General features: G+C 36.0%; 2 protein-coding genes across 4 annotated transcripts in view; both read left to right on the top strand.

The window, feature by feature from the left end:
* Nucleotides 1-13,231, top strand: part of LOC134854609 (ubiquitin conjugation factor E4 A-like) — a 214,089-nt gene that overhangs the window by 31,397 nt on the left and 169,461 nt on the right. The gene's annotated exons all lie outside the window — the stretch shown is intronic.
* Nucleotides 451-12,615, top strand: LOC134854610 (serine/threonine-protein kinase 10-like). 3 transcript variants are annotated; one of them, XM_063870947.1, is made up of 5 exons: nucleotides 451-606; nucleotides 871-1,105; nucleotides 6,856-7,047; nucleotides 7,527-7,725; nucleotides 8,923-12,615. In XM_063870947.1, exons 2-5 carry the CDS (start codon nucleotides 899-901, stop codon nucleotides 11,748-11,750), a joined length of 3,426 nt encoding a protein of 1,141 aa, XP_063727017.1. In that variant the 5' UTR covers nucleotides 451-606; nucleotides 871-898; the 3' UTR covers nucleotides 11,751-12,615. The 3 variants fall into 3 exon arrangements, with proteins under 3 accessions (XP_063727017.1, XP_063727018.1, XP_063727019.1); XM_063870948.1 differs by having other exon boundaries at nucleotides 864-1,105; XM_063870949.1 differs by having other exon boundaries at nucleotides 851-1,105.

Genomic DNA, 13,231 nt, shown 5'->3' with positions numbered 1-13,231 from the left:
TTCTATTGTATTTGAATTTCTTGAAACTTCTAAATGCAGAAGTTGAAATAAGAGTTCATGATCCTGTTGAGCTTATCTGTCTTCAGGCACTGAAAAACATTGATTAAGCTCGTATTTGTCAAAAAAAAATAGCGATAGTTCTTTGTTCTCTAAATATTTCTTTCAATTGGAAGAATTGTGCTGCTAATACTATTCAATGTATGTAAATTGCAAGCATACTCACCATACTGAGTAAATTAGACTCTGTATTTATGATTCATGATGTCTGTTCTATTTTTATTAACCACAAGATGGCCTATTTCTCAATGAATCAGTGGTTTTAGAGTTGGATATTTCGAAGAAATCAAAGTTTCAATTTAGATTAAGATACTTCAGATACTTTGAGTTCGAGTTTGGATGATAGTAAGTTTCCTTTTTGATGTCTCGAGTAATTAAATAGTTATTTCAGATTTGAGTTTTATGATTAGTTTCCTTATCATTGTGGCCTTGTCAATGAGTTATCAATCCATATCTCCATCTATACATTTCAAACAACAGCTTTTCCAGTGTAGCCCAGAATATCGTACATAGCTTGTATCGTACTCAATAACTGCCAAAGGGGCATTGGTAATTGAGTCTACAATTGTTTTTTATCAATTTGGTAATTCGGAAAAAATCAAAAAGGAATAGAAGAATATTTTGTTGTGCATGAAAAGATTGCAAAATTTGAAAAAATATATATGGTTGTTCTTAAATTTATCAGAAATTACCCGAAAGAAGATTGACAAATAATCAACCCCAAAGATTCAGTTTCTGAATTTGGATAAAATTGACGTTTGTGTTCCGATTTTTTAGTATAATGATATTTTAGACTCAATTACTAGTACTTAGACCCCCCTGCCAAACAAACCCTGACAAGATGGCGCCTTGGCGTCAAATGTGGAAAAAGTTCACGTCTAATGACTCAAAAAACACGAAGGAAAACCAGTTCGGGTCTTCGATTATCCGAGACAGGGATCCAGAGGAGCTATGGGAGACACATGCGAAGTTGGGAGATGGAGCCTTTGCAGTCGTGTACAAAGCACAGAACAAAGCAAACAAAAGCAAATACGCTGCGCTGAAATTGGTGAGTTGCAGCATCATAAGTGTCTTGTAAACGAGAGCTAGACTTTTCCCCCAGGGTTAACGCCGTGGCCTTTCCACCCTATGGTCTGGTGTTTGGGTCTCGGCCGAATCTTGTTGTTTTCAGAATAGAATGTATGCAATTGAACTTTTTTGTTCAGTATAAATTGATTTGTCGGACTCTCGGTTGTCTGCTCAAGTTTTGTCGGCTAACTTACCACATCACGGATTTTGCTTGCGATGTAAGCAATTTTTATTGCAGCTGCAAGTGAAAGTGTTGTTCAATCTAGTTTCAGGAGGAGGCTTGAAAGATTTTGAAAATCAAAAAATCCTGTTTTCGGCTCAAACAGTGTCTGCTTAAATATTTTAGCTCAGTTGTCACATCAGCAATTTTTCTTGTGCTATGAGCAACTTTCATTGTAGTTGCAAGTGTTGTTCATTCTAGTTTCAGGAGGTGACTTGAAAGATTTTAAAAAATCATAAAATCCTTATTTCGGCTCAGCTAGTGTCTGCTCAAAGATGTCGGCTTAGGTACCACTTCACTGAATTTTCTTGTGCTCTAAGCAAGTGTTGTTCATTCTAGTTTCAGGGTGGACTTGAAATTTTCTTTTAAAAAATATCATAAATTCTTTTTTCGGCTCAACTAGTGTCTGCTTAAAGATTTTTGGCTTAGTTGTCAGACCAGCAGTTTTTCTTGTGCTGTGAGCAACTTTCATTATAAATGCAAGTACGAGTGTTGTTTTTTTTGTAGTTCCAGATGGTACTTTAAACAAAAAAAACGAACGTGTGTCTGCTCAAAGTTTGTCGGCTTTGTTTCCTCTTCGTAAGATTTGTTCGGTTGCTAATTTAATATTCAAATAGCTGGCATGTTTGCCTAGAATGAACTTATATCGAGGCATACAGAAATTTAATTTTTGGTAGACCTTGTTTTTTTCTACTTTCTTCATTTTTTTGAGTTGATGTTTTTTATTTTTGTGTTGTATCGCAAATGGTGCGAATCTCTGCTTCGCCTTTGTGTGATAATAACCATACTGAACATTACACGAGAGTCAGAATTAATTTTTCGTACAAACCTGTAAGAAATTAAACTTGAATTTTTCTTGATCATCGAAAGCTGCCAGTCTCCTTCCCACTTGGTCCACAGATAACGCTATAGCCTTTACACCCTAAGATATGAGATTCGAGCGCCGATCGGACCATGTTTTTTTAGTGTATATGAAATTCATTTTTTTGTCGGTCTTTTGCTTCACTGCTTATTTTTTGTCGGCTTAATTTCCAAAGCATGGATTTTGTTCTGATTGAAACAATTCCTTCTATAGCTATCAGTCATCCTGGAGTTTTGTCAATTTACAAACTCAGAGATTTCGAATAAAGTTGTTTCTTCTTGAAATTTTTTATGTGTTAAAGTAATTCAGGAAATGTGCTGAAACGCTTTAAAACTTAATCGCTCAAAATTTCGAATGGGATTTTTGTTTTTGTCTCATTGGGTATCTACCAAATATTGTCGGCTTAGTGGCCGCTCGACCAATGATTTTGAACACTTATTTAATGCTGGTGGTTGTTTTTTTTAAATTGTTTTTCTGAAATTGGATTATTCATTTTTTCTAGTTTTTGCAATCAACAAGGGTACAGCAATCGGGTAGTAGACTTTTTCTGGTATATATTTTTGTTCCAATGACTCGTCTCCTTGAACGAGGCATCGGTCGACTCATCTCTGTTGGATTTTTAACTGCAACAGATTTTTTTTGAGACTGTTAGTATTTCAAATATTCGTCCTATTCAAAATTTGCTGTTAATTTTGTTTTTAACTTTACCATCTCGATTTGTTAACTGTTCATTTTTTTCAAAAGTTTTTTCTCTGCTTAATAGGTGTCGGCCTTTACTCTATTTGTTTAAGTCCAACAATCTTTCTCCTTAGCTGTCTCATATTGTGTCGTTTGGTGAGCGAAAAATTTTTTGTGTCCGAGTGCGTTTAAGGGGGAAGGAAACTTGAAACTTTTTTTTGAGTATTTAAGTCTTTACCCTTTCGATTAGAAAGGGTATTCCAATAGGGTTACCTGATTTTTTTCTGATTAATAACTTTGTTCACAAGGCACGTCTGGAATCATCTATAGTGGTACCTTGTTTCATACTGTACTCGAATTTCTAAACGTTCCCGGTCAACTTAGCCTGGAGGTAACGAGTATGCCTGGGACGGCTGAGGTTCTGGGATCGAATCTGACCAGGATCTGTTTTTTTTTCAAACGAAATGTTCGGTTTCAAATAAAATTATCGGCCAATTATTTTGTCTGCTTATCTGTTTCCGACATAGATGTCTCATCGTTTTTTAGCTGCGCGCTTTTTTTCAAAATGCTTTTTGTATTTCATTAACAATTTGTCATTTTACTTGCCTTGACTTTGTGCTTCAATTAAAACACTCCCCTCTGCACTTTTCAAGTTGGTTGTATGCTTACCACTCGGTTTGTTGAAAGTTCTTTTTTTTCGTTTTGGAAATTTTTTCAGTTTTTGCAAAAATTTTTACTTTTTCTCAGAAGCTTTACTGATTTTCTCAGAAGCTTTACTGATTACGCATAAACGGCTACGTCTAAATTTTGTTCACTCCAAAAGTTATGGCCCTCGGAAAAGTCAAAGTTCAAATTTTTTGACCGTTTTTTGAAAGTTCTTGATTTTTCTCGAGAACTACCCTCCCAAATCTGAGATTTTGGATTCAATCGAATTTGCAGGTTGCGTGAAATTTATTCTGCGTAAGCATCTATGTCCTAATATTTCGCACAAAAAGCTAAGATTCGGAAATGTCAATTTTTGATTTGTTGACTGTTTTTGGACTGTACTCGCTAGCTCTCCTCCCAAATCTAATATCATAGCTTTAATTGAAACAACAGGTTGTTGTAAGCCTACATTTACAATTGGCTATGCCTAGATTGTTTTTTTTTAATTATGGCCTTCAAACAAGTCAAAGTTTGGAAACTAAGTTTTATCGAAATTTTTTGACCTTACGCGAAAACTACCGTGCCAGTTCTCAGGTTGTATTCAACCGACAAACCCGGTTTTGGGAAACTTCTCAACATAAACGGCCATAACTTGCTTTTTGAAGAAAAAAATGTATTAGATTTTGGGAAGTCTTTTGACCGTTTTCAAGAATTTATGACCGTGTTTTAGGAACTTTTGAGTTTTCTCCAATCAAATTTTAGATGAAAATGCAATTGAATGAACCGGTTGCAATATTTGTTCCTGCAGAAATGGCGACAACTTACTTTTTTGTAAGAGTAATTTGATTATCTCAAAAACTTAACTCTTTCACTTATTTTAGTAGAGAATCAACTTATTTAAGTAGTATAGCTAGTTAATTCTCATCAAATAGCAGATTTTTTGAACAGTTTGAAGTGGTTTTTTTATTTGCGAATGTATCTGGCACGTGTCGCAGGAGGTTCAAGAGGTTGGCTGATTCTGACTGAAATTGTTTCAAAGCATGAAATAATATGCTTTTTTCGTTTCATCAACTGGTGTTCAGTTTCTCTTTTTTTCAAATTCATATTTTCTGCAACGTTAAGAAGTTTAAAAGAAGCTTTTTTGTGGCCATTATTTGAAACGTTTGCTTCCAAAGCTTTTGACACAATCAAATCTGAGATTAAAAATTTAATTGAAAGAACCGGTTGCAAAAATTGTTCCTGCTAGAGCGGCGACTCCGACTCCTTACTTTTTGAATGAAAATTGCAATCTTTTAGGGAAAAATTGATAATCTAAAAAACATTTTTGAAACCACGCTTTTGGTGCCGCATCAGTATAGCAAATTCATTCAATATCAAATGAATTTGCTATACTGATGCGGCACCCATGCTTGAGACGACAAAGGCCTGAATTTCGAGTCAGCTCCGGGCCTGTTTTTTGCGAACTGAAAAGTTTTGGCTATTATTAACTAATATCTGTTTGCTTATTTTTGTCGGCTTAGCTACCGCAGAACGGAATATTTGTTAAAAGTTGAAAAAAATTCTGAAAAAATCTTTGAATTCCAAATGTCATTTTATAAGTGACATTTGGAATTTTAAAACAAGTCTTCCAAGACTTTTTTTAAATATTCCAAATGTCATTAATAAAATGACATTTGGAATTCAATGATTTTTTTGAGTCTTTTTTTTGCAAATTTTAACAAATTTTTCTCCTTTTGATTAAAAGTAATGAACGTAGTGAGTACTATTATATAGGTCTTGGTTATGTTTCGTCTTTAATATAAAAGTCTTAAAATTTGTTCACGTTCAATTTGGGTTTTTCGCGGTTTGACTTTCGATTTCTTTTCCTTTGTTAAAAGGAAGACAAGCGCCACTATCGAACAGCAAAAGTGTAAATATCACGAAAAACTTGATTAAGTTCGTTACGAAAATGGGTTTTAATATTCAGATTTCCCAGCGGAATAAAAAAAATAGCTATTGATCTAGTTTTTTCAAATTGAGCTAATTTTATCAAAAATGGACCAATCATAAATTGTTCTTGAAATTCAAAGAGCATTATAGGCTATGTTTCATCTGAAATTCGATGCTGAAGTTTTTTCAAAAAACAAGTCCCTGTTAGTTTTTTTCAGTTTCCTTGGTATCGTTACGGTTTTCCAATTGGCTATATTTTGTTGATTCATCTGAACGTAATCATAGTCTTCCGTTTTTGTTTCACAAGTTGTACGAACCTCCGCTTTGCCTTTGTGTAACAGTTCGGTGTTCCGACAGCAAGAAGTAGACGGTTCGTGTAGACAGCTTAATAAACCAATGAGGCAGATGCGAGCTTGCTAATTCTGAGTCAGAAACTGTTTATGAAACTTAGTTCAGGCATGTCACCTTGTGGAAAACTAAAGTTAGAGCTTTTTCCCGGAAAAAAAGTCACAACAAGATTATATCTCACAATATGATGAAAGAGACGGATAGCGATAATAATATAATAAATTGTTTCCAAGTGAAGTCATCACACGTACAGATTACAAAAACATCACTTGAGAGCGCCGTAAGACTAAATTAAGCCTGTACAAAACAGCTTATTTACCAGATCACTATTAGCTTGAATATAGTTATCTTAAATTTGATGGTTGAAGTTGTTCAGTTCCTGGTTATTAAAACTTTTTCTAATTTCTGTAAAATTAGGCAACAAAAGGAGCAAACTGTTGAAGAGTACTCGCGTTCTGGCAGCAATCGAGTGATTTGATGCAAACTTTGGGTGTATTACGACAGCTCTCACTATTTTTCGTTAAGTTGAATTTTTTGTTGTATTTCCTTAGTAATCTTTTGTAAAATTTCAGAATTACTTTGCACAAAACTTTTACCAGTTTATAGTTATGTAATTTTTTACTAGAAAAAATTTTTATATTTTTGTGTTATAAATTTTATGACGGACGGTGGCATTGCGCTCTGGGTGAGGACGAAGGACCCTACTGTCCGACTAATCCGACCCCCTACCCTGCACCGATTTGTGACAAGAATTTTTTTTGTAAAATATGGTTTTTATAAGACGTTTCAGGAGCCAAAAGTTTTTTAGGCCAAAAGAAGCTTTTTTTGTGAAAGTTTTTCTCAGATTGTATAAAAGCCCACAGTACTTGCTTATTTTTTTTTAAAGAAGTTTGTGGTTTTCGAACAAATTTTCATCTAAAGTAATTCCAAGATATTTTAACTTTGGCGATGAAACCTTGGCAACCAAAATACCATGTAATTGCGTATATCTGAAATAAATAAAGTTATCCGAAACAATAATAATGCATATCAAGTTTATCTTTATTAGGTGGAAGACATGAAGTCCATTGAGGAAACTGAGATGATGTTAGTGATGTTGGAGATTGATATTCTGACGAAGTGCAAGCACGAGTTTGTGTTGGGATTGGAGGAGGCTTATCTGCATCAGGACAAACTGTACATGTATCTGGAACTGTGTGACGGAGGGGGATTGGACTCGATCATGCAGGAGCTGCAGAAGGTTGGGGATTTAGATTTGATGGTCGTATAGAAAATACTACAACTGTATATAGATACCTACAGTTCTCTAATAACAATTTGTTTAACACTTTTTTTGCTTTAGTAAAAAAATTAATGAATGCCATGTTGTTAATCTCATGAAATCATGGGCGAAAAAAAGGAGACAAAACTGTACAGTTATCTCAGTTATTGTGTACTGTCTACAGTTTTGTTCTCAATTATGCGTAATTAGTGCTTTCAGATTTTTTTGAATCGAAGAGCCTAATAGTCAGCGTGTTCAAGTCTCAATCAACTTGAATTTTGGTTCAATTCGTATTGAACTAACATAAAATCAAGTCTTTGTGAGATAAACGACCTTGCTGCAATAAAATTTTTGAAGTATTGCGCATTTTTTTGATGCTTTAAAATGAACCTGTGATGTTGATAGATTAAGAGCAGAACTAATTCAATCATTAGAATAGTGATTGTGAATGAATGTAGGGTCTGACGGAGCCTCAGATCCGCGTCGTGGCTTACCAGACGTGCAGTGCCCTACAATACCTCCACAGAATGTTAGTAGTACATAGAGACATCAAAGCCGCCAACATTCTCCTCACTTCAAAGGGCACTATACGACTGGCCGATTTTGGAGTGTCAGCCATGAACAACTCGGCTGAACAGAAGCGACACACTTTCATTGGTAAGCAGGTTTTTTCTTTCAGGTTTTCATGAACCTGATGCAGATGCGTGATATCAAAGCTTTACTTTTTAGCTCACACAAATTGTAAAATTTATCTAATAGGCTTCATTAAGTGTTTATTACACTAGCAAGCAGATAGTGTTTTAGTACGAACCTTCTTTTTTTCTAATCTAAATCTCAAATAAAAGTGTTCATAAGAACTGTTCAATTGTGTGTGCCGCTTTGCTATAATCACGATCTGGAGTATTGGAACTTTCATAGCATCTGTTCTCGGCTTTTTTTTGGCTAGTGTTTGTGAAGGACTGGGCATCCGTAGCTGAGTGGTAGTTCCTGAGTCTCATAATTTCTAGGTCGTAGTTTCGAGTTCGAGACGTCGTGGATTTTTTACTAATTCGAGGCTTATTTTTACTTTTTTATTGCACTTTTTAGAACACTTTTTAGAGCTGCTTTTTGTCGTGCTCTCCTTAGTTTTTGCGAAGCACAGCTTCGCTTTGTGTGATTGAAGTGATAATCTTTTACGTCTGTTTTTTTTGGAAAAATTAAAAGTTCAGGCTCAAGTTTGATCTTTTGTAGTTTGACTTTCGATTTTCATAAATTTTCAATTTCATTTGCTAAAAGGAAGGCAAAGAGGCTCTCCAAATAATGGCGCGAAAAACGTGATTGACTTCCTTTCAAGAACGGTTTTAGGTTTTTGCGTTTCCTAGTGGAAAAAAATTATGTATAGTGCTCTCAGAGGGTTAATTTGATATCCAAAAAAGTTTGAGTCGAAATTTTTTCGAAATTCAAATAGTTTTAAGATGATATAGTTTTCTCCGTTTAAAACAATATATAATTTTTTTTGGTTCCCGTGAGATTATTGACACTTCCTACTCTCTGTTGGTTATGTTTACAGCTTTGTATGTGCGATAAATGCTTAAGAACTGTATCTTAAATCATTTACAAATTTAAATTCACTGTATTTGCACTATATTTATCCAGAAACTAGTAATCTTGGATGAAAGCTAATCCAGTTTATCTCAACTTTAATCAAGTTGGCAACTCGCGATATCTTTGCTGTGAAGACTGTTGCTTTGCAACTTGATGAGAAACAATTGTTTTAACAACTGTCCTTAGGATATTGATTTTCGTAGTTTTTAATGAGGTCTCGTTTATTGCTGATATCATGAAATAATTTTGTCAGCTATCGAAGTCTTTCAGGAACTCCATATTGGACTGCACCGGAAGTGTTTGAGTGTGCGGACTTCCCCCAAAACGAATACGACTACAAGGCAGACATCTGGTCATTCGGCATCACCCTCATCGAGCTGGCCGAGATAGAACCCCCACATCACACCACCCGTCCGGAGCGTCTCTTTCCCAAAGTAGTCAAAGGACCCCCTCCTCAACTAAACAGAGCCTCTGGAGTCATCTGGAAATGTGAGTTCCACGATATCCTAACGAAGTGCCTTCAAAAGGATCCTCAGAGTCGCAGCACGGCGGCCGAGTTGCTGGGTCATCCTTTCTTGTGCGACGCCACAGACGTTAAACCGTTGATGGAACTTCTGGCCGAGTTCAAAGCGGAAATAATAGACGAGGACGACAACAGTTCGGAAGGACATCAAGATGAAGAAGAGAATTCAGCTTTGAACGATACTCAGGCGTCAGAAACATTATCCAAAATGGACATGGGAGAATCATTTGATGAGACACCTGAACAAATACTGATCAAAATGCCAGATGATGAAACTTCTGTTGTGCATCCTGAGTCAAAAATAAACCAAGAGGACAATGAGTCTAACTTAGTTCCGAACGGGCATCCAGTTCCAGATGTTCTAACGGCTGTCGGAGAGTCTGAAAAAAGAGGCTCTGAACTGATTCAACGAAGTGAACAAACTGAAAATGTGAAGACCGAAGAACTGAAAGCGGAGGAACCAAAACCAGAAGGGTCATTTGAAGATACGAAAGAAAAAGATAATGACACAGAGAACAACGATAAGTCAGCGACAGCTGAAGAGAGTGGTAAAGAGGAGTTCTCAATAGATGAATTGCCTTCTCCAATTTTACCAGCACTTCCCGTTGAGCCGACAAAGCGAGAGTCAGAGGTTGCGGCAAAAGAGGGTGGTGAAGTTACAATGACTGTTACTAACGAGGAATCATCGGAAATAGGAGAAATTGCCAGGAGCAATGAACATGAATCCCATGAACATGAAAACATTTCGAGCATTATTCCAAAGTCATCTCCGGAACTATCTCAGGAAAATGACAGTAAGACCAAGTCTTCCGAAGAAAAAGAGAAGTCTGATGAAAGCTTAGCACCTGAAATTGAAAATAACAATAGCCGTGAAGCGAAAGCGAGAGCGAATGAACTGAAATTGGAACTGGGTTCAGAGTTGAGTGGTTTGACAGTTCCTGCTGCGACTACTAGAATCATGAAGTTGAAAGGTGACGATGATGAGACACCAACAACACCTGGAGGTACTAAATCACTTGACGAGGAGAAACGTGAACGAGTGAAAAGTTACAAGAGTATTAGGAGGACGAGGAGGTTTGTGATTGACGGCCAAGTTGTGACGTCGACTCAAAAGCGAGTGGTGACGGTAGATGGTAAAAAGGATCTGGCGTTTGAGAAGCTGCAGAAACGCAAAGAGGCTATTAGGCAGGTACAGAAATTCCAGAGGAAAGAAAAAGTGCTTTTTGAGAAATCGGGAGCGGAAATCGAGGCTAAGCAGGCCGAGTTTGAAAACAAAAAGGTTCACGAGGAGGTAACAGAAAACAAAAACTTCGAAAGTGAGCGAGAAAAAATGAAGAAAAACTATCAAAATGCTTTAACTAAGTTAGTACAGAAGAACGAAAATGAGTTTCAAAGTGAGAAACGGAAGTTTAAGCAAGAAATGGATCAAAGTTTGAAGAAGTTCAAAAGTAGGATGAAAGATTCATCCAAGAATTTGATCAAAATTGAAGAATCAAGATTAACAAGAGATGAAGAAAATTCGGATAAGAGAAAAGAGTTGCTGAAGCAATTCAAAGTGAATCTTGAGAAAGAAAACGCGGAAAAAGAACGGCAACATTCTCAGTCCTTGGAGAATAAATTTAATGAGAAAATGAAAGAAATGAAGTTAAATCACAATGAAGAGTGCCTGAATTTAGAAATGCATTTTCTAAGTGAGAAACAATCTTTGGCTAAAAGATGGAACAAAGCGATTGATGATCTTAAAGAGTATAGTATACAAGAAAAAGCTCAGCTGTTAAAACAGGCGAACAGAGAAAGATTTGATTTAGTTCGAAAACTGAACTTGGAAAAATATGACAGACAGCTACTTGATATGACCGCTGCTCATGAAAAAGAAATGGAGGATCTCAAAGCTGCCCACTTAAACGACAGTAAAATGTTGCCTAAAGAGCTGGAAAAGGAAAATAAGTCGAGACTGATGATGCACCGTCGGCAAATTGAAATAATGCTGGAGAAAAAAGAGATCACAGAATCGGAGGTCAAACAAAGAACGGTTGAGTTTAAGAAAAATGACCAGAAAAGGAAGGCAGTGTTGATGAAGAAACGTGAACAGAAACGAAAAGAGGAAATTGTAATAATGAAGGAAAGACAAGAAAACGAAGTGGTAGAACTGATGTCATTTCAGAACGAACAGAAAGCGCGTTTAGACGAAACGGAGAAAAAGAAAGAAGAAAAAACGGATCAAGAGTTCAGAAAAGAGTTGGAAAAATTCAGAGAAGAGCGAAAAGTGAGAGAGAAACAACTTGAAATTGATTTTCTGAAGGATGTCGAAAGTCTGAAAAAGAATTACGAGCTAGACAATGATAATGTTGATCATCAAATGAAAGTTGGTTTCGACGCAGATGGTTCGGGCTCTTGGAGTCCGACAACAGGCGCGAGACGAAACTTCTCCCAGTCGTCTTCAAGTGTCCCGAAATCCCCCTTAAGGATCCAAAAATTGAGTGCTAGTCTAGAATTATCGGGAGGTAGTGGTAGTGGTGACCGAAGCAACTTTGAAAAGTCTAATTCCAATTCAGAAGGATTTGATATTGGGTAGATTGTGTTGTACGCATTGCATATAGGTGAGCAAAATTGTCCTGCAATTTTTTTAACAGTAAAACATCCAATTAAAAATTGGTGATCGGCCAACAAGCCTGACAATCAAACCGAAAATAGAATTACCATTCCAACAAGCCGAAAATTAGTATAGTTACGCAACAGAACAACAGATTGTCACTGTTGTGAAGCAATTATTAGGTAATTCTGATTTAATTTCGGCTTCAAGATATGGCGGTTTGTCGAGCATTCGCTTAAAAATTAATCTGTTGACAGGTTTGCTCATTACGTGTATTGATTTTATTCAATGTCTATGTAAAATTTATAAGCTGACCTTGAAAAAATTATAATCCAAATGTGGATTTCAATGGTCTGAATATAGCGGTTAATTTGGGCAGTTGCAGCTAACTTCCATATAATCATCGACCATAGTTTTTGGCTGTATAATATCGTCTCTTACTGCGCGGCATCGCCTTTGTAGATTATTCATTTTGTGTTGGTAGGCACTCGGTGCCACCTTAGATTGATAAATGTAAAGGCTGGATAAATTGATTTATTCTGATTTGTCCAACAAACCACCAATCACATTGTGTCCTAAATGCTCTCCCGTGCTACAGATCCCCAGTCTAAATTGTAGATATAGTTAATATTATTCTTTAAAAGTAGTTTAATTGAGTTTATCTCTGAATAAACTGAGAAGAATATCCTATTTTCACTGATTCTATTTTATACATCCTGTCCTGATTTCTGTTTATAAAGCACCTTAATGAGCACTTTGCTGCTGCTTAAACTTAACTGTGTACCTCAATTGATTGAGTCAAATCTACTCTTGAATATTTTCGTTGATAAATTAATTTTCTATTCACTTCAGTTTTAAAGTAGAATAAAGATTTTCAATCAATTCCTGTTGTATACAAACAATTATTATGAAAATATTTTTTATTATTATTTTTATTTCCTTTAATGCTTTGGAAAAAATTTTCGATTTTCTCAAAAAGTTTAGTTTATCTCAAAAACTACTATCGATTTTTGAAAAAGTGGTTCATGTGGAAAGACTATTCACTTCCCTGTGTGCCTGCATGTTCTTTTAGTCGCTTTGTACCATAACTCACTTTCTACAGCCATCAAAAACTCGTGGGGCAATATTTGACCAAAGCTGTTGGATTTTTTTTTCACTCTCTCGAAAGCTACCGTCTCAAGTCTGAGATTGAAGATTCAATGGATAGAACGGGTTGTGGGAAGCTCCCCTGTATCAGCGGCTACTTTCTCAATTATTTTTAGTCAAAAAGTTATGGCCCTCCATTACGAGGCCAAACGTGCATTTTAGGCATTTTAAGCGGATTCCGCAACAAGGACGCTCCCTTGGTTCTTCTTTTGTTCTTTCATTTCCTTTGATCGTTCCGACAAAATTTTAACATGTTTAAAGACTTGTCTCTGGATTCCAGGATAATATAGACACCAAATTGTGCGCCTATCCAGTGC

Source organism: Symsagittifera roscoffensis, chromosome 9 (genome assembly GCF_963678635.1).
Source record: "Symsagittifera roscoffensis chromosome 9, txSymRosc1.1, whole genome shotgun sequence".
NCBI classification, from domain to species: domain Eukaryota; kingdom Metazoa; phylum Xenacoelomorpha; order Acoela; family Convolutidae; genus Symsagittifera; species Symsagittifera roscoffensis.
This window is presented reverse-complemented; position numbering and strand designations above follow the sequence as displayed.